A 19,960-nucleotide genomic window follows, 5' to 3' on the forward strand; every position below is an offset into this window, starting at 1 on the left:
CACTAAAGCATTTAACTGTGTAGATCACAACAAACTGTGGAAAATTCTTAAAGAGAAGGGAATACCAGACCACCTTACTTGCCTCCTGAGAAATCTGTACGCAGGTCAAGAAGCAACAGTTAGAACCAGACATGGAAAAACTGACTGGTTCCAAATTGGGAAAGAAGTACATCAAGGTTGTATATTGGCGCCCTGCTTATTTAACTTATATGCAGAGTACATTATGCGAAATGCCAGGCTGGATGAAGCACAAGCTAGAATCAAGGTTGCATGAGAAATATCAATAACCTCAGGTACACAGATGACACCACCCTAATGGCAGAAACTGAAGAGAAACTAAAGAGCCTCTTGATGAAAGTGAAAGAGGAGAGTTGAGAAAGCTGGCTTAAAATTTAACATTCAGAAAACGAAGATCATGGCATCTTGTCCCATCACTTCATGGCAAATCGATGGGCAAACAATGGAAACAGTGACAGATTTTATTTTTTTAGGCTCCAAAACCACTGGAGATGGTGACTGCAGCCATGAAATTAAAAGATGCTTGCTCCTTGGAAGAAAAGCTATGACCAACCTAGATAGTGTATTAAAAAGCAGAGGCATTATTTTACTGACAAAGGTCCATATAGTCAAAGCTATGGTTTTTCGAGTAGTCATGTATGGATGTGAGAGCTAGACCATAAAGAAGGCTGAACGATGAAAAATTGATGCTTTTGAGCTGTAGTGTTGGAGAAGACTCTTGAGAGTCCCCCGGACTGCAAGGAGATCAAACTAGTCAATCTTGAAGGAAATCTATCCTAAATATTCATTCAAAGGACTGTTGTTGAAGCTGAAGCTCCAATTCTTTGGCCACCTGATTTTTGAAGAGCTGACTCATTTGAAAAGACTCTTATGCTGGGAAAGACTGAAGGCAGGAGGAGAAGGGGACGACAGAGGATGAGATGATTGGATGGCATTGCTGACTCAATAGACATGAGTTTGAGCAAGCTCCAGGAGATAGCCTGACATGCTGCAGTCCATGGGATTGCAAAGAGTCAGATATGACTGAGCAAATGAACAATGACTGGAGCTTTAAGTTAAAGATGCAGGAAAATTTTAATTGAGGAATAACAGGAACAAAGAGAAGTAAGTACCAAGTAACTAGGCTGACAGTGATTCGAGGGGCTTCAAAAGATACCATGTTGTGGGAGTGAGGGGCAGAGATGAGGAAAGCAGGCCGGGACTCAAAGAATTACTGATGCTGGGGCCAGTCCAGTGCTTAATCACAGAAGTTCTAAATGCCACATCCCACAATTAACTAGTAAGCCATCTTTTTCCCCTATATGATGTTATTGATAAAGAGTAAACAGAACCCTTTCCCCTACTGCAAGAGAATCTGACCTGGTGTCAGTCTCTTAGTTAATAGCCAAGTGTTCACCTGTGAACCCAACAGAAGGCCAGTCCGGGATGCCTGACTACAGAAACAACCATCAATATGCACAGAAAGACGACAGACTCTCCTCCAGCTCTCCAGCTAACTCGGTGGTTGTGTTGCAGCAGGAATCTGATAATGGTAAAATGCCAACTCCCATTACTTGGCAATCTGGCTTATAATGAAAGTAATCCCTGACTGGTAAATTTCATCTGTACAGAAGGAACTATAAACTAACCATAAATACTCGATGCTTTGTGCCTCCCTGAGCTTGAGGACTCTTGTACCCAGAATGTGCCTCGTGGAGACCCTGGCAGCTGTGCCTATGGCGTTGTTATGGGATAGGTTGACTCCTACGGGGCATGAAGCTTCAAAGCCAAGATGATTCCCATTACTGCCTGATGTGGCCCAGAGTCCTCACACTTGAGCTGTGCTGCACACACAGCTACAAGAAACCTGCGGAAGGCAGGTCTAACTTTGTCCTCCTGTCACAGTGCCTCATAATGGAAAGATTCTTTACATTAAAAGATGTAAAGAATCTTTAATTTAGAATTCAGGAAGACATCTGGTGGGCATTGCATATGTTTTATGATAAGAAATTTAATATTTGCTAGTTCTATAGGTCAGAAAGAATTTATGACAATTTATATAAACTAATTGCCTATCGTAACATTTCTGATAAGAGAATTGATTCTTTCACATACACTACAAATCTATTACTGGTTATATAAAATGAAAGAGTGTATATGTTAAATTTGGTCTCCTACAAAGGCATAAAAATACTTAAATTTGAGATTCTTTTTTTTTTTTTTTTTTGTTAAGTGAAAGTGAAGTCGCTCAGTCATGTCCGACCCTCAGCGACTCCATGGACTGCAGCCTTCCAGGCTCCTCCATCCATGGGATTTTCCAGGCAAGAGTACTGGAGTGGGGTGCCATTGCCTTCTCCCTAAGATTCTTAAAATGAGCAATAAATGAGGTCTTACCATAATTGGGTAAAATATACATGTTGAGGGGAACCATCAGCAGAACTATGCATCCCAGAAAAATGAAAGGCACCTCATAGCCAAAGGACTGATACAAAAAGCCACCCAAAGGAGGCCCCAGCACTAGTCCCAGTCCAGAGAAAGTCTCAAGACTTCCCTAAAAATGGGAAAACAAAAGAAAATTGAGTTAATATGTTTTGTTTGAAAAATGAACAAAGCTTTAATGGAAAGTTTTCAAAAAAATTCTATCCACTTTACAATTTATACACACAACACCCACACACATCCAAGACAGACCAAAAATTTAAACATGCACATTGAAATGATAAAAGCACTAGAAAAATAAAATATAGAGTTTTTTCCTAATCCTTACAGTGAAGCAAATTTTCTAATTATGGCATAAAACCTCAGAAGACACAAAAGAAGACTGATAACTCTGGTTACATGAAAATATGAAAAACTATGGGCAGCAAAAAAAGAAAAAAATACAAACGAATAATGGGGAAAAAGTACTGACAAAAGACTAATTTCCCAAAAGCACCATGACAGCAACTGTTAATGAATGGGACAAATCAGCAGTACTGTGGGAAAATGGGCAAATGTTATAGTCTGTTCACACATAAAATGAAAACAACTCACGCTAATGTGAACTGACCAGCTCTAACTTGCAGGACAGCAAAGCCCTACTCCAAACTTGTTCAGCCACAAAACCTTGTTTTACAGAGCACGTCAACCGACTAGCATCTTTCTGAACCCCTTCTGAAAAATATACTTTTTGGAAATGGAAATAGTATATCTGTTACAGTGGCCAGCATGGCATGACAAATTGCTTAGAACCTAAAGTGAATTTATCCAGATATACAATACATATACAGATATATGTACTTACATTAACTGCATAAATATATATGGGTATATACTTAATAAAAGTGTGGATATTTATATTTATACAGCAAATAGTTTACCTGATGGTCAAAACTTTCAAACTGTAGTATTAATATGGGTAAATGAGGGAACGTGGTACTGAGCTGATTAGATCTGAGGTCTCTGAAAGTGAAAGAAAGAAAGAAAGAAAAGAAAGTGAAAGAAAGAAAGAAAGAAAAGAAAGTGAAGTCGCTCAGTCGTGTCTGGCTCTTTGCGACACCATGGACTGTAGCTTACCAGGCTTCTCTGTCCATGGGATTCTCCAGGCAAGAATACTGGAGTGGGTTACCATTTCCTTCTCCAGGGGATCTTCCCGACCCAGGGATCGAACCCAGGTCTCCTGCATTGGAGGAAGATGCTTTAACCTCTGAGCCACCAGGGAAGCTGAGGGTGGTGCCTATTCTCATATACAAACCAGGAGTCCTTCAGGAATGCCTGAGTCCAGAGGAGAGAATGCAGCAGCTAAAAGCTGGGACAAGAATCTGCTATGTCACTAATACTCCGTGTCAAGGCATCTGGGCAATATATGAGAATGTATGTCAATATGATGCTACCAGGCTCTGGATTTTTATGGTAAAGTAAGTTGGAGAAGATTCTTGAGAGTCCCTTGGACTGCAAGGAGATCCAACCAATCCATCATAAAGGAGGCCAGTCCTGAGTGTTCATTGGAAGGACTGATGCTGAGGCTGAAACTCCAATACTTTGGCCACCTCATGCAAAGAGTTGACACATTGGAAAAGACCCTGATGCTGGGAGGGATTCGGGGCCAGGAGGAGAAGGGGACAACAGAGGATGAGATGGCTGGATGGCATCACCGACTCGATGCACATGAGTTTGGGTGAACTCCAGGAGTTGGTGATGGACAGGGAGGCCTGGCGTGCTGCAATTCATGGGGTCGCAAAGAGTCGGACAGGACTGAGCAACTGAACTGAACTGAACTGAAGTCCGTCCTCAGACCCACTGCACAGAAGCACATATGGAATTCAAGACAATCTCTAAGATCCTTTCCATGACTCTGGGAAAAGTGGAAGCAGGACTGTAGTATAAATCTGCTTCAGGCAGCCCAGCCACAATCTAGGCTACAGAGAGATAGCAAACATTACTAAGGAGGTTTTTTTTTTTAAGAGGTTAAAAAAGAGTATTTAGTTTTGCCCATTTAGGGGCTTGTAAGCCCAGGAAAAGCACCTAAGTAAGACTAAGGGTACATTTATTGACAGCCTGCTGCTGAAAGTAGAAACTGGGGTAAAAGGTAACAAACACAGAGAGTAGAAAAAAAGCAGGTCTAGAAGAATGGGCCCCAGCTTTGGCTTGAAAGGTCAAGCAAACATTTAGCTACACTAAAAGGAAAATAGGAAAAGTGTATAAAATACTTACCAATACTGTAGCCACATTGTTTGGAAAAGCCTTTGCAAGAATAGAAGAAGACGCAGTTATTGCTGCCTCGAAACTTATTGCATCAGTTATTCTCAGTAGAAAACACATAGCAATAAACACTGCTCCTTCTGGAACTTGGTCCAAGAGACTAAAAAAGAATAAGACAATCCTCAAATGCCAAATTGATTTTATTTAACTGTACTCACTGAAAACAGTAACACTTCAATCATTAAAATAAGTCACTTTAGAATATGAATTTTTAAGAGTTTCTTTGTTATATTTTTAGTAGGAGGCATTTGAGTCATAATAACAGCCTCATTGTCCTTTTCTACTGACATATTTGATGTCTTAAATAATAATACTAAGTAGGCCTTTAAAAAATGTAGAGTCAATCTAACAAGAAGCTATGCAGAAAGACTTAGATTTAGGTCTTCCCCAAGCGAAAAAAAAAGAAAAGCAAAATCAGGAACCTGAGAAAGACTTCTGATAACATTATCTTAACATCTACATTCCGATCTTCTTTAGCTGATTGTTTAGACAAGAAACTCACTTTTTTGCTTAAGCCAAAAAAATTTGTGACTCAGAAAAGTGTGTTAAGTTTCTGTCACTCAAGTCACAGAAGTCCTAAAGAACAGATTCAGCAGCCAACTTAATGGTGATCCCCTAGAAGATTTTTTTCTTAAGATCAATGTCATTCATGTCATTCACCACACCATCCAACGCCCTTCACCATTACTCATATGCCAGGCATTTGATAATCAATGGTAATGATTGATTTAAAGAAAACATTAACATTTTCAACTGAAGATAAATTAGGAAATCTGTTCAGGCTCCCAAACATATCAGAACATGACTTACCCAAAGAGAACTGTAACTGCTCCTGAGACAAACATTCCTGCTACAAACATAAATTTTGCTCCAATCTGTACAAGCTATAATAAACGTCAAAGAAAAGTGGTAAATTGATAACTGCTACAAGTCTACAGTGACATAAACAAGTCCACTGTAACAGGAAACAGAAGATTTGGGGAATATATATACAGTTAACAAAACGTAATTCTTTAGCAGAATGACAACATGCATTCTTACAAACATGGAAGAAGTTAAAAATCAATCAACCATAAGAATGGAACTGTCAGCTGAAACACAGTTCATAACATAAGATGCCGGTTATTTCTGCATCAGTGGAAATTTTAGACTTGTAATTAGAATAACTCATTACACCATTTAAAAAAAATTAATACTTACATATTTTCCAAAAACTAAAGATGCCAGAAAGTCAAACAAAGCATAACATCCAAAGATCATACCAATAACTGTATTGCTGGCTCCTTTCTTTTCAGCCTTTAAAAAAAAAACAGAAAAGAAAAAGTTTGAAAGATAAATTAGCAACAGTATGGGAAAAAATGGAGCTACTAGATCAGAGGATCATCCTCCTGTAACCTTTATCTCTAAAGCAATTTCAAAGATTATTATTTCAGAATAAACAGGCCAAGAAGGGAAAGGGAACGGTAGTAAAACTTAGTTCTCTGACATGAAAATAATTCACTCACTTAACTTTATGATCTTGAGAAAAAAGAGCAAAACTGGAGGTATCACACCTCTTGATTTTGAAAATAGATTACAAAGGTGTAGTAATTAAAACAGTACAATACTGGCCTAAAGACAGCCATATGGATCAAAGGAACAGAACAGAGAGCTCAGAAATAAACCTAAACAAGCATGGTCAATCCATCTTCCATGAGGGTGCCAAGAACACACAGTGGGGAAGAGATATTCTCTTCAACAAACGATGTTGGGAAAACTGGACATCCACATGCTAAGGAATGAAACTGGATCCCTATCTTATAGCACTCACAAACTAAACTCAAAGCAAACTAGACTTAAACATAAAATCTGAAACTGCTAAAACTTTTTGAAGAAAACGGTGGATGGGGGACTTCTAAAAAATTATTTTTACTGGAGTATAGTTGATTTACAATGTTGTGTTAGTTCACCGTACAGAAAAGTAAATCAGTTATACATATACACATGTCTACTCTTACTTAGATTATTTTCCCATATAGGTCATGACATTGATCTTGGCAATGATTTCTTGTATTTGACACCAAAAACCTAAGCAAGAAGACAAATCAAACAAATGGAATTACACTAAACTAAAAATCTTCACAGCAAAGAAAACGATTAACAGAGTGAAAAGGCAATCTACAGAATAGGAGAAAGCAATTTGTAAACCATCTCCATATAAGTAGCTAATATCCAAAATATGTAAGACTCTCCTACAATTCAATAATCTATTAATAAAAAGCCACCACAAAGAACATGACGTAAAAATGAGAAAAGGATTTCAACAGACATTTCTCTAAAAAAGAGACATACAAACGGCCACCAGGTATAAGAAAAGCTGCTCAAGATCAGTAATCATCAGGGAAATGCAAATTAAAATCATAATGAGATATCATCTCACACCAGTTAGGATAGAGAGAAATAATTGAAAGCACAGAAGATAACTAGTGTTGGTGAGGAGGTGAAGAAATCAGAACCCTTATACACTGTTGGCAGGAATGCAGAATGGTGCAGCCTCTATGGAAAACAATATGGAGGATCCCCAAAACATTAAAAACAGAACTACCATACAATCCAACAATCCCTCTTCTGTGTATATACCCAAAAGAATTAAGAGCAGCATCTCAGAGATATTTGCAATCCCATGCTCACTGTGGCACTAGCTAAGATAATACAGAAACAACTAAGAAATAGCTAAGATAATATAGAAATAACCCAAATGTCCATCAACAGATGAATGGACAAAGAAAATGTGGTATATATATAACACAGAATATTATTCATCTCAAAAATAAGGAAATCTTGGCATCTGCAACAATATGGATGAATCCTGAAGAAATGACACTAAACGAAGTAAGCCTTCATAGAAGAACAAACACTGCATGATTCCGCTTGTATCAAGTATCTACAATAGCCAAATTCATAAAAGCAGAGCTTAGAATGGTGGTTGTCAGGGACTTTGGGAAGGGGGCAGTGGGGAATTATAGCTCTTTAGATATAAATTTTCTGTTAAACTCATGTTATGTTCTCACCACAAGAAGAAGAAGAAAAAAAAAAGTCCACAAGAAAACCTAAGGGATTTTTTGGAGGTGCTGAATAAGTTTAGTATTTTGATTGCAGTGATGACATCACAGATGGTGTGCCTATTTCCAAACTCATCAATATACATATATTAAATAAGTGTAAATTTTTGTATAACAATTATACCTCAATGAAGTCTGCCCTCAACCAAAATAAGAATTGTTAGCTTTAGCAGGCCAAAATCAGAATTAGAGTATAAACAAAACAAAAAGCCTTGGTTGAGGAAATGTAAGCTCTGCATCTCCTGTAGAACTAAGCCAACAGTTGATCTTGAAATGCTTTCTTTTTGGTATCTTTGATTTCATAGAAAATATACTTATTGGTCTCTGCCCCCAGTTCTTGACACAGAACTCTGACTATCCTTGTAACTTCCTTAGTGATAAGAGCCCTAGGAGTAATGATGTTCTAATATTTGGTCTTTGACCCTGGTTCCTGACACCAAGCGCCTAGTTCCTTGGTATCTCCTGGGTGACTCTTGGTGATTCCTGCTTGGGGATTAGTCACCAGAAAGACCAAGCCATGATTAGAAGCTTAGAGCTTTTGGTCCCACACCCCATTCTCCAGAGAAGGGCTGGAAACTGAGTTAATGATTGATCGAGCCTATGTGATTAAGTCCGCATAAAAATCCCTAAGGTGTGGGATTTGGGGACCTTTGGGCTCGGTGAACACACGGAGGATCTGGGAATGTGGCTCACCTGCACGGGACGTGGGGGCTGCCACATACCTCCCGTTCTGTATCTCTTCCATCTACAAGCCCAGCTATATACTTTATCACATCCTTTTATAATAGTGTTAAGCAAGTGTTTCCCTGAGTTGTGGAAGCCATTCCAGCAAGTAACTGAATCCTAGCTGGAGAAGTGGGAGGGTCACTGTGTCTTGCCTAAAGTTTTACCTATAAGTTCAAAGGATTTGCTAACAGAAGAAACTATTCATTACACACAAATAAATAATTTCAATTTTTATAGATTTAATTTCAACATGCAGTCATTAAAAAAAAAAAAGAAATAGAAACAAGAGAGAGAACTAATAGACAATACACCAACAACCTACATCCAGACTTGAACGGATCTGGCAAGTCCCTTGTTAATAGCAATCTGGAGTCACAATGGGAAAGGGTCCTGAGTGGTGTGCCCACCCCATGGGTGAGACTTCAAATTGTGGTTGGGGGCTCCCACTTAGAATCCCAGGCCTCAAACTGATATCATCATCAGTTTGCATGCAAAGCTGCAGCTCTGGTTTTGGGGTTCTTTTTTAACATCTACACTGCAGTTTGTTTCGCTTTGTGAGTCATAGGATTTTGTTAGACCCCAGGGATTGGCCAGATTTTCAGAGGCTCAAGAATTCCAAGACCCACTCCTTTTCTTATCTAAGCACTAGCTGTGCTTGCCGGCAGGATCCGCGGTGTCCAGGCAGGTCAGAAGTAAGTCAGAGGCCCACTCTCCTGCTTCTGAAGCCTGAACAAGGTTTCCTCCATTTTAATTTCCCTAACACATGGAAGGGCTTCCCAGGTGGTGCTAATGGTAAAGAACCCGCCTGCTAATGCAGGAGACAAGAGGCACAGGTTCAATCCCTGGGTAGGGAAGATCCCCTGGAGCAGCACATGGCAACCCACTCCAGTATTCTTGCCTGGAGAATCCCACGGACAGAGGAACCTGGCGGGCTACAGTTTATAGGGTCACAAAGAGTTGGACATGACTGAAGAAGCTTCACACACACACACACACACACACACACACACAACACATGGGAACCTGTAACTTGTAGCCAAGTTGGACAGAAGTTGGGGGTAACATGGAGACCTGCTACTTGCAATTGGCATCTGAAGCGGAGGGCAGTCTTGTGGGACTGAGCTCTTAGCTTGTGGGGTCTGGGCTAATACAGACCAGTGTCAGAACTGAATTGAATGGTAGGACATCCAACTGGTGTCACAGAGAATTGCTTGGTGTGGGGAAAGGACCTACACATCTGGTGTCAAATGTGTTGTGAGTGTGGTAGCAGTGTGAGCATAAAGGTGAAACACAAGGGAGGAAGGTTTTCCAACTCAATATCACATTTAGTTACAGGATCAAATGCCACTAAAAAACCCAAAAAAATCCCAAACAACCACTTTACTTTGCTGGTTAAAAAAATCTAACAGAAAATTCCTTAAGCTAGTACATGAGTCATCCCAAGGACCGTTCAGACCATTCAGTTCTCTATTTCTGATACCAACTACCTTACAGTTCGCAGAAGATACAGTTTCCTTTCCTGACATCAATGACACAGATGAAAGAAGCTCCCTCTCCTCCCAACATGCTGCTGAAACATCTGGAGTAATTTATCGCCCATCAGTGGTTCCTATGATTGTTTATGGACTACTCTATCGTGGCTCCTAAATTTGCTACAGGTGGTGGTGGTGCTGGTGCTTTAATCACTAAGTCGTGTCTGACTCTTATGACCCCATGGACTGTAGCCTGCCAGGCTCCTCTATCTATGGGATTCTCCAGGCAAGAATACTGGAGTGGGTTGCCATTCCATTCTCCAATTGCTATAGAGGATACAGTGCTTATTCTAAAACTACTTCTTTTGAACTTCAAATGCTACTATTAGTTGTGTTGTACAACTGAATAGACAGAGGTTTGAAAACCTTTCTAAAACCTTGGAATTATGGTGGATCCTTAGATCAGGTTCTAGGTATAACCGTTTAAGGGGTTAAAATATGAGTTTAATTTTTTAAGATAAGACTGGCAACTTGGCAAACCATGAAGCACTAAGTCTGAAACACACATCTGTCCTCTCGGGCAGTCAGTGGTCATTTATCCAGCACCTTCTATGCATCACACAGGAGCCAGCAGTGAATATAGTTAGAAGATGTGACTTAGATTCATCCTTTCCCAGAGCTTCAGCTCTTCCACAAATCACTCTATTCTGAATACAGAAATGTGTGTGTACACACATACTCCCTTTAAAATCTGTCATCCACAACAGTCTTAATTCTATTTATTTATCTTTTCACTCTAACTACAATTTTAAGATAAAAAATAAGTTTATCACTTCCTATAGGAAGTTATGATAATCATTCAATCTTTGTCTTTAAAAAAATATATTCTTACATTGTGTTTCTAAATAAATCCTACATTTCGCAAAGCATCATACCGCAGGAATCCAGATGGGTGAACTCTATCTTTTTCTAATTTTGGCCCTATCACATGGCTTGTGAAACTTCCAGACCAGGGATTGAACCTGTACCCCCTGCAGTGGAAGCACAGTCTTAACTCTTAGACCACCAGGCAAGTCCAGGTGAACTCTACTTTTCCTTGCGAAACTACAGGAAGGAAAGCCCCTCTCACCCTGGGAAGCACGTCCTACCCTTGAAGTGCAGTCCCTAAGTGCCTGGTTGTGGGAGAGAGTGGAGAAGTTGAACCTAAAGCATTCTGGAAACTGCTTGGGTGGGATTTTGGCCCATAATTTGATGAGACTCAGGATTAACCATTTCCATCACTAATCATCATACGAGATAACGGTATAGAGAAAAGAGAGCTCTCACCATGAAAAATTTCTTCATTGGCATCCTAGCCAAAGGTTATGCTGTATGTAGACAGGAACATGGATTCCATGTTTCTACCACATCAAGCGTCAAAGGTTATGCTGTATGTAGACAGGAACATGGATTCCATGTTTCTACCACATCAAGCGTCACGGGGTGCCAGGGGGCTCACTGTGTCCCTCAAACTTCTTATGCTGATGTCCTAACTCTCAGTACTTCAGCTGTTGTTGTTTGTGAGTCACTAAGTCATGTCTGACTTTTTGTGACCTCATGGACTGCAACATGCCAGGCTTCCCTGTCCTTCACTATTTTTTGGAGTTTGCTCAAACTCATGTCCATTGAGACAGTGATGCCATCCAACCATCTCATTCTCTGTCACCCTCTTCTTTTCCTGCCTTCAATCTTTCCCAGCATCAGGGTCTTTTCCGATGAGTCAGTTCTTTGCATCAGGTGGCCAAAGTATTGGAGCTTCAGCTTCAGCATCAGTTCTTCCAATGAATATTCAGGATTGATCTCCTTTAGGATTGACTGGTTTGATCTCCTCGCTGTCCAAGGGATTCTCAAGAGTCTTCTCCAGCACCACAGTTCAAAAGCGTCAATTCTTTGGCACTCAGCCTTCTTTATGGTCTAAATTTCACATCTGCACATGACTACTGGAAAAGCCATAGCTTTGACTATATGGACCTTTGTTGGCAAAGTGGTATCTCTGCTTTAAATACACTGTCTAGGTTTCTCATAGCAACTTAGAAGGTGACCTTATTTGGAGAGAAAGTCTTTGCGGAAGTAACCAGTTGAAAGAGGTCACGAAGGATGGAGTCTAACCCAGTATTTCTTGTATCTTTGTGAAAAGGGGAAGTGTCTTCAGAGAGACACGTGTAGAGGGAAGATAATGTGAGAAGACACAGGGAGAAGTTGCCCACCTACAAGCCAAAGAGAGAAGCCTGGGACAGATCCTCTCCTCATAGACCTCAGAAGGAACTGACCCTACCAATGACAATGATTTTGGACTTCAGAGCCGTGAGACAATACATTTCTGTTGTCCCCAGTCTGTGGTACTTTGTTATAGCAGCCCGAATCACATAGAATAGGTAACTCAAAGGGAAGGTGTTATCAAAGAGGTCAATTAAGATGTGGAAACAAGAACTTCCCCGGTGGTCCAGTGGTTAAGACTCCATGTTCCCAATGCAAGAGGCACAGGTTCGATCCCTGGTTGGGAAACTAAGATCCCAGTGGCCGAGATGCGGCCAAAAAAAAAGATGTAGAAAGAACACTCATAGGTCAAGTTATATCCATGTCGTTTGCTTAATAGATCTGAAAGTTATTTAGTTCTCAAGTCTGGCTGAAAATATATAGTAGTTACAGCAACTAACATTTATTGGCTCCTCATTATGAGCCATGCTGATCTACATGGTTTCAAACAAGCAAGGGATGTACTTTTAGCTGGCCCCCTTTTACAGATGAGGACAAAGACTTGCAAAAGTTACTTGTGTTATGGTCATAGCAGGCCTACCAGTTTCCATCTTGCACAGGTTCCCACATTCTCTGTGAAAGCGGGATGGGGACTTAGCACGTTCTAGAATCACACACCACAGCAGCAGCTGAATACTGCTTTTGACATGCGGATCCTGCTGCATGTTAGGATGGCAAGAACGGTTGTCAAAAACAATAGTTTATTCATTATCCTCTGCCAAAGGAGGAGGGGGCCAGAAAAAGGATAAGTAGAAACATTAATTCTATACCACAAGTTAAGAAGAAGAACCTTGTTTTTCCTTGACCTAATTAGCTCGTTAACAAGAAGCATGATGGGGCTTCCCCAGTGGCTCAGTGGTAAAGAAACGGTCTGCCAGTGCAGGAGATGAGGGTTCAATCCCCGGGTCAGGAGGATTCCCTGGAGGAGGAAATGGCAACCCACTCCAGTATTCTTGCTTGGGAAATCCCATGGACAGAGGAGCCTGGCAGGCTACAATCCATGGGATTGCACTGAGTCAGGCACAACTTAGCAACTAAACACAAACAAAACAGTAATGAATAACAGAATAAATAGGGGGAAGAGCAAGTTTTGCCAGTGTGTTTGTCAACTCTAATGCTTTTATTAAAAATGAAAAAGAAGAGCTCACTCTTCATGTCTATGCCTTTTAAAGTTAGAATGCTCTCTCTCCTGCCTCTTGCAAGCAAAAAACTAAATCAAACGCTTAAGAAAAAAGAAAGAAAGCACACACCCACAGCCTGCTTTTCCTGTCTGTATTTCACTGCTGCTAAGTTGCCTCAGTCATGTCCGGTCTGACTCTGTGTGACCCCATAGACGGCAGTCCACCAGGCTCCCCGGTCCCTGGGATTCTCCAGGCAAGAACACTGGAGTGGGTTGCCAATTCCTTCTCCAATGCATGAAAGTGAAAAGTGAAAGTGAAGTCACTCATTTGTGTCTGACTCCTAGCAACCCCATGGACTGCAGCCTACCAGACTCCTCTGTCCATGGGATTTTCCAGACAAGAGTACTGGAGTGGGTTGCCATTGCCTTCTCCACTGTATTTCACTAAGAAAAATCTTAACTGGTTACTCTCACTGAGTTCCAGCTGAATTGGACATGTCCTTCTATCTAGCTGTCCACTACTCCTGTTCTTCTCTGTCTTAATTCCACAGCTTCCATTCCTCATTTTCTTTCCCCCAAATCCATATCTGTCCAGTCTAATCTGTCTTGCCCAAATATCTCTGATGACTTCTCACTGACATATTTGATCTGCATAGGAGGACCCTTGCTTGCATTTGAGCACCAACCTGCCTTTTCAGATCCTCAGTTCCCATGGACCTTACTGCACCCAGACACAAGCCCCACCATTGTCCATGGTTCCCTAAGAACATGCTATTTACCTTGCTAATTTCGTGACTGTTCCTGTGAGTTTCTAACCTAGAGGACACTTGCCTCTCTTGTTCACCTTGGAACTAACATTTCTTAAGACTCACCTTGGGCTTACCCTGCCAAGTCCCTTTCAGTATTACTCCTTCTCTCCTTCCCTCCCACATCTGCCAGCCTCACTCATCACAAAATTAACCAGTCCCTTCCCTAGAGTCTCCTTAAACCTTGGACATCCTCTTCAAGGAGATTCAAATACTCTGCAACTTTCTTTTCATACTTTTTCCCTCCCAATGGACCAATGAGAGAGGGACATTTTCCTAATTTTTTTCCAGCCCTAATACATCCAATACCTAGCACACTCTAGGGTGGGAAATGGTTAAACATCCCACTCCCATTTAGTAAACAGAACTGAACTGGGCCAGTCACTTAACTTTGGGGTCTGTTTCTTCATTTGCAATAGGATGGGATTCTGACTATTCTGCCTATCTTACAGAGTTGCTCCAAAAACCAAATGGGATAAACATGTTGGGAAGTACACTGAAAACTAAAAAGAACTTAATGGGCACAGGGTTGTACTACTGTTCTTTTAGCAGAGAAGCCATGTTTATCATCTTTTGTAGCACACAGAAAGAAGGACCACATGTTATCAAAGAAGTCAGAGAACTGGGAAGGACCCCTGCATCATGAGCTGAGGCTTTCAAAGAGGGCATGAAGCAGAACACACAGGCATATTGTGTACACCCAGCCAAGACAGTGTCATTTCCTCCATACTACACCTCACCAACCTCCAGATTCCAGGTGGATTCTCTAGGGGTTATTTCTTTGTGTCTGTGCCATTATCCATAAACCCAAACATCACATAAAATGCTATAATTAGAAGGACCTATGGACCTAACAGAAGCAGAAGATATTAAGAAGAGGTGGCAAGAATACACGGAAGAACTGTACAAAAAAGATCTTCACGACCCAGATAATCATGATGATGTGGTCACTAATCTAGAGCCAGACATCTCGGAATGTGAAGTCAAGTGGGCCTTAGAAAGCATCACTACAAACAAAGCTAGTGGAGGTGATGGAATTCCAGTAGAGCTCTTTCAAATCCTGAAAGATGATGCTGTGAAAGTGCTGCACTCAATATGCCAGCAAATTTGGAAAACTCAGCAGTGGCCACAGGACTGGAAAAGGTCAGTTTTCATTCCAATCCCAAAGAAAGGCAATGCCAAAGAATGCTCAAACTACCACACAATTGCACTCATCTCACATGCTAGTAAAGTAATGCTCAAAATTTTCCAAGCCAGGCTTCAGCAATATGTGAACCGTGAACTCCCTGATGTTCAAGCTGGTTTTAGAAAAGGCAGAGGAACCAGAGATCAAATTGCCAACATCCGCTGGATCATCGAAAAAGCAAGAGAGTTCCAGAAAAACATCTATTTCTGCTTTATTGACTATGCCAAAGCCTTTGACTGTGTGGATCACAAGAAACTGTGGAAAATTCTGAAAGAGATGGGAATACCAGACCACCTGACCTGCCTCTTGAGAAACCTATATGCAGGTCAGGAAGTAACAGTTAGAACTGGACATGGAACAACAGACTGGTTCCAAATAGGAAAAGGAGTACGTCAAGGCTGTATATTGTCACCCTGCTTATTTAACTTATATGCAGAGTACATCATGAGAAATGCTGGACTGGAAGAAACACAAGCTGGAATCAAGATTGCCGGGAGAAATATCAATCACCTCAGATATGCAGATCACACCACCCTTATGGCAGAAAGTGAAGAGGAACTAAAAAGCCTCTTGATGAAAGTGAAAGAGGAGAGTGAAAAAGTTGGCTTAAAGCTCAACATTCAGAAAATGAAGATCATGGCATCTGGTCCCATCACTTCATGGGAAATAGATGGGGAACAGTAAAAACAGTGTCAGACTTTATTTTTTTGGGCTCCAAAATCACTGCAGATGGTGACTGCAGCCATGAAATTAAAAGACACTTACTCTTTGGAAGAAAAGTTATGACCAACCTAGATAGTATATTCAACAGCAGAGACATTACTTTGCCGACTAAGGTCCATCTAGTCAAGGCTATGGTTTTTCCTGTGGTCATGTATGGATGTGAGAGTTGGACTGTGAAGAAGGCTGAGCACCAAAGAATTGATGCATTTGAACTGTGGTGTTGGAGAAGACTCTTGAGAGTCCCTTGGACTGCAAGGAGATCCAACCAGTCCATTCTGAAGGAGATCAACCCTGGGATTTCTTTGGAAGGAATGATGCCAAAGCTGAAACTCCAGTACTTTGGCCACCTCATGCGAAGAGTTGACTCATTGGAAAAGACTGATGCTGGGAGGGATTGGGGGCAGGAAGAGAAGGGGACAACCGATGATGAGATGGCTGGATGGCATCACGGACTAGATGGACGTGAGTCTGAGTGAACTCTGGGAGATGGTGATGGACAGGGAGGCCTGGCATGCTGCGATTCATGGGGTTGCAAAGAGTCGGACATGACTGAGCGACTGAACTGAACTGAATCAATATTAATCAGAATTCCTCCTTGGCACAAATATTGCAACTAGATTCCATACAAAATTTCATACATAATTCAACTCAGAAAAGGGAGTGGACCATGTCTTCCTAATTCCAAAATATTCATAAACCCAAAATCCAGGGAACTTTAACTGTCTTAATATAGATCTTTCGCAATAACATTGAAATCTCAGTTATTCAGTGCACTTCCTTCTTTTTTTTTTTATTGGTTGCAGAAGCCAAACAGATGAATCAGACTTCATGGTAAGCAAAGCAATCTCCAGAAGGTCAATTATATTTAGGTGAATTACTTCTCAAGATGATGTTATGACTAATTTTTTTTCCTTCTGGTAGCAAATACTCTATAAGAATTCTTCTGTTGGCTTAAGTTCTATACATTATCTTTGCTATATGCAGGTTTTCACATTCTCCATACTGTCAAGTGAAATTTGTCAACGGCTTTTTAAAAACATCAATAGTTCATATGAATATCAAAATGTCTTACCTCCTTGGGGAAAAAGGGTCCAAGGATAGAATAGCACATCATGGAACCTAAGTTAATGGAAGCTGCTGATATCAGTACAAAAATCTGTTCTCTTGAAAGCCGCCTGGATGTCTCCACTGCACCCCCTGGAGGGCCATCACCTTGAAAGCAAATAGGCTGCAGTTAAAGACATGTAACTGGGGCTATTGACCAAAGTACAGAAATTTCTGTGTACAGACAATGTACTCTGAAGGTAATATCTGCTGAGCTAAAGGCTATTTTGAATATATCATATTTGGTCTAATGTAACACAATCCTTGTCTATCACTGCAATTTTCAAAACATACCACTTTCATTTACATTACTGTTCCCTATTAGAATTTCAGTGCAGAATTTATCAAACCATCTGCTTTGTTTTGCCTTCACCTTAAAGCTTATTTGTTTCACCTTTAATAGATTCTTTCAAGAATGATGAGGCCACAGGATGCTCTCCAAATGGTACTGTCCTCTGAAGTAATGTAGTTTCTCAGGTTGAAAAGTGAAAGTGTTACTCACCCAGTTGTGTCCAATTCTTTGGAACCCCTTGGATTGTAGCCTGCCAGGTTCCTCTGTCCATGGAATTCTCCAGGCAAGAATCCTGGAGAGGACAGCCATTCTCTTCTCCAAGGGGATCTTCCCGACCCAGGGATCAAACCCGGGTCTACTTCATTGCAGGTGGGTCCTTTACTGTCAGAGCCGCTAGGGAAGTCCACTTTCACAGGTTACTAGCTTCGTGTGCTACACGGACTCAATCATGTTTTAACCACTTCCTGTTAGTGGTTTATTAAGGTGGCTCAGTGGCAAAGAAGCTGCCTGCCAAGCAGGAGATGTGGTTCAATCCCTGGCTCAGGAAGATCACCTGGAGAAGGAAATGGCAACCACTCCAGTATTCCTGCCTGGAGAATCCCATGGACAGAGGAGCCTGGCCGGCTATAGTCCATGGAATCCGAAACAGTCAGACATGACTTACTGACTGAACAGCAGAAAGACTATTGAAGTCAAGGGAAGTGTAAGTAGGAAAAAACAAACTAAATCATTCAGCTGGAGAAGTAATACTTAGTGGCAGCTCCTGGAAAAACAAGTGTCATAAATCTATAAATCAGTAGTGTTTTACAGTAATTCCTGGTCTTCTGCATCAATTAATTTAATATTTATTCCCAGGGCTAAATTACTATTTCATTTAAAGACATCAGGTCAATTACTCAGTTCCAAACACCCAGTAAATCTATTTGCAATTTTAAAATTGTAAGTGGTTTTGAGAGAAAAGAAGTTTAAGAAAATATATTTTGTATTTTCTGTATTTTCAGAGGTTGCCATTGTTGTCTAGAAAAAGAAATCCGTGAAACAGAAGCCTTAAGAAGTTTTAAAAATTTTGGTAGTGGACGAGGAAAGGAACTGAAAGAGTTAAAAGGGTTAGGGGGATAACAGTGGGGCTGGAAACGTCACCATTTGCCTTTTCCTAGGTCGCAGAGTCGGACAGGACTGAGCTACTGAACTGAACTGAACTGAACTGAAAGGGCATACTTATTTGAACGCGTTCTTAAACACACACACTACGTAAAAACAGAGCCACAGAAAGTCATCAGAGACCACATCCTGTCACAAACTTTAACCCTTTCCAGGGAGAAAAAAAACCCACTGCCAGGACCCTGCCTTTTCCAATCTCTCTAAAACAAACCGAGCTAAAGGCAATTCAATCGCTGTTAAAGACACAGAACCCAAGCCACAGAGGGGCAACTGGCCCCCCGGCTCTCCGTCACCTCCTGGGGGGCGTGGGCCTTCGGAGTCTCCCGGTGAGTCCATATGCGGTGCGCGGTCTCCGGCGCCTTGGCTCCCAGGTCCAAGCCCCTGGGACTCGACCTCGAACGAGCAGAAGCGCAGACGGCCACCGCTCAGCGCGGCCTAGACATCCCGGATTGCCTAAGGACAGCGCGGCTCGGAATTCCACGCAGATCTGGACAACGGAGACCAGATCCCGGAGGCGGGGCGGGGCGGGGGCGGAGCAATGACTTTTTTTTTTTTTTTTAAGGCTCAGCCTGTTACCCAACAGCCAGGACCTGTCCTATCCACAAACACTCATGTCTTGTCCATTTTCTTTCTGTGTGGGAAAGAAAAAAAAAAGGTCTGTATTTCATATAACTGAACCCCATATCTTAAAATGAGTAAAATTTAGGAATACCAAGAGTAAGAAAGGAAGCTTATATAGACACAGAAAAGATAGTAGTACATAAAATTGAAAACTGGCTTCCCTGGCGGTTCAGTGATAAAGAATGCAACTGCAGTGCAGGAGACGTGTGATCCATCCCTGGGTGGGGAAGGTCCCCTGGAGAAGGAAATGGCAACCTACTCCAGTGTTCTTGCCTGAGAAAGCCCATGCACAGAAGAGCCTGGCGGGCTACAGTCCGTGGTCGCAGAGTCGGATACGACTGTGAAACTTAAAAATGCAAATGTGAATTAGAAAATTAGGTTTATAATGACTCTTTTTTAAAAGTAAAATCAAGTTTATTTAGAGAGATGCATATTCCATAGGCAGAATGCAGCCCATCTCAGAAGCGGAGAGTAGCCAGGACAGTTTATTGAGTGAGTTATTCTTTAGAATGGGTGAATGGCGTAGTGTTTGTAACCACTGAAGCCAGACATTAGTAACCTGGAAATGAATTAACTGATGTGAAGTACTCTGAGTTTAAAAAAAAAATTGCAAGAA

The 19,960-nt window shown here is 41.2% G+C and overlaps 1 protein-coding gene across 2 annotated transcripts in view; it reads right to left on the reverse strand.

Annotated features, from left to right (window-relative positions):
• Positions 1–19,176, reverse strand: part of SLC18B1 (solute carrier family 18 member B1) — a 35,406-nt gene extending 16,230 nt beyond the window's left edge. The window contains exons 1-6 of one of the 2 annotated variants that reach the window (XM_068984826.1): positions 19,017–19,176; positions 17,239–17,378; positions 5,938–6,033; positions 5,548–5,621; positions 4,690–4,837; positions 2,392–2,548 (exon numbers count right to left, since the gene is read on the reverse strand). In XM_068984826.1, coding sequence (XP_068840927.1) covers positions 2,392–2,548; positions 4,690–4,837; positions 5,548–5,621; positions 5,938–6,033; positions 17,239–17,378; positions 19,017–19,059 — 658 coding nt within the window. In that variant the 5' untranslated portion in view covers positions 19,060–19,176. Of the gene's footprint in view, positions 1–2,391; positions 2,549–4,689; positions 4,838–5,547; positions 5,622–5,937; positions 6,034–17,238; positions 17,379–17,772 lie in introns of both variants that reach the window. The other variant, XM_068984825.1, reaches the window with a different exon arrangement.
• Positions 19,177–19,960: the final 784 nt, after the last annotated feature.

This window comes from Capricornis sumatraensis, chromosome 13 (genome assembly GCF_032405125.1).
Source record: "Capricornis sumatraensis isolate serow.1 chromosome 13, serow.2, whole genome shotgun sequence".
In the NCBI taxonomy this organism is placed as follows: Eukaryota; Metazoa; Chordata; class Mammalia; order Artiodactyla; family Bovidae; genus Capricornis; species Capricornis sumatraensis.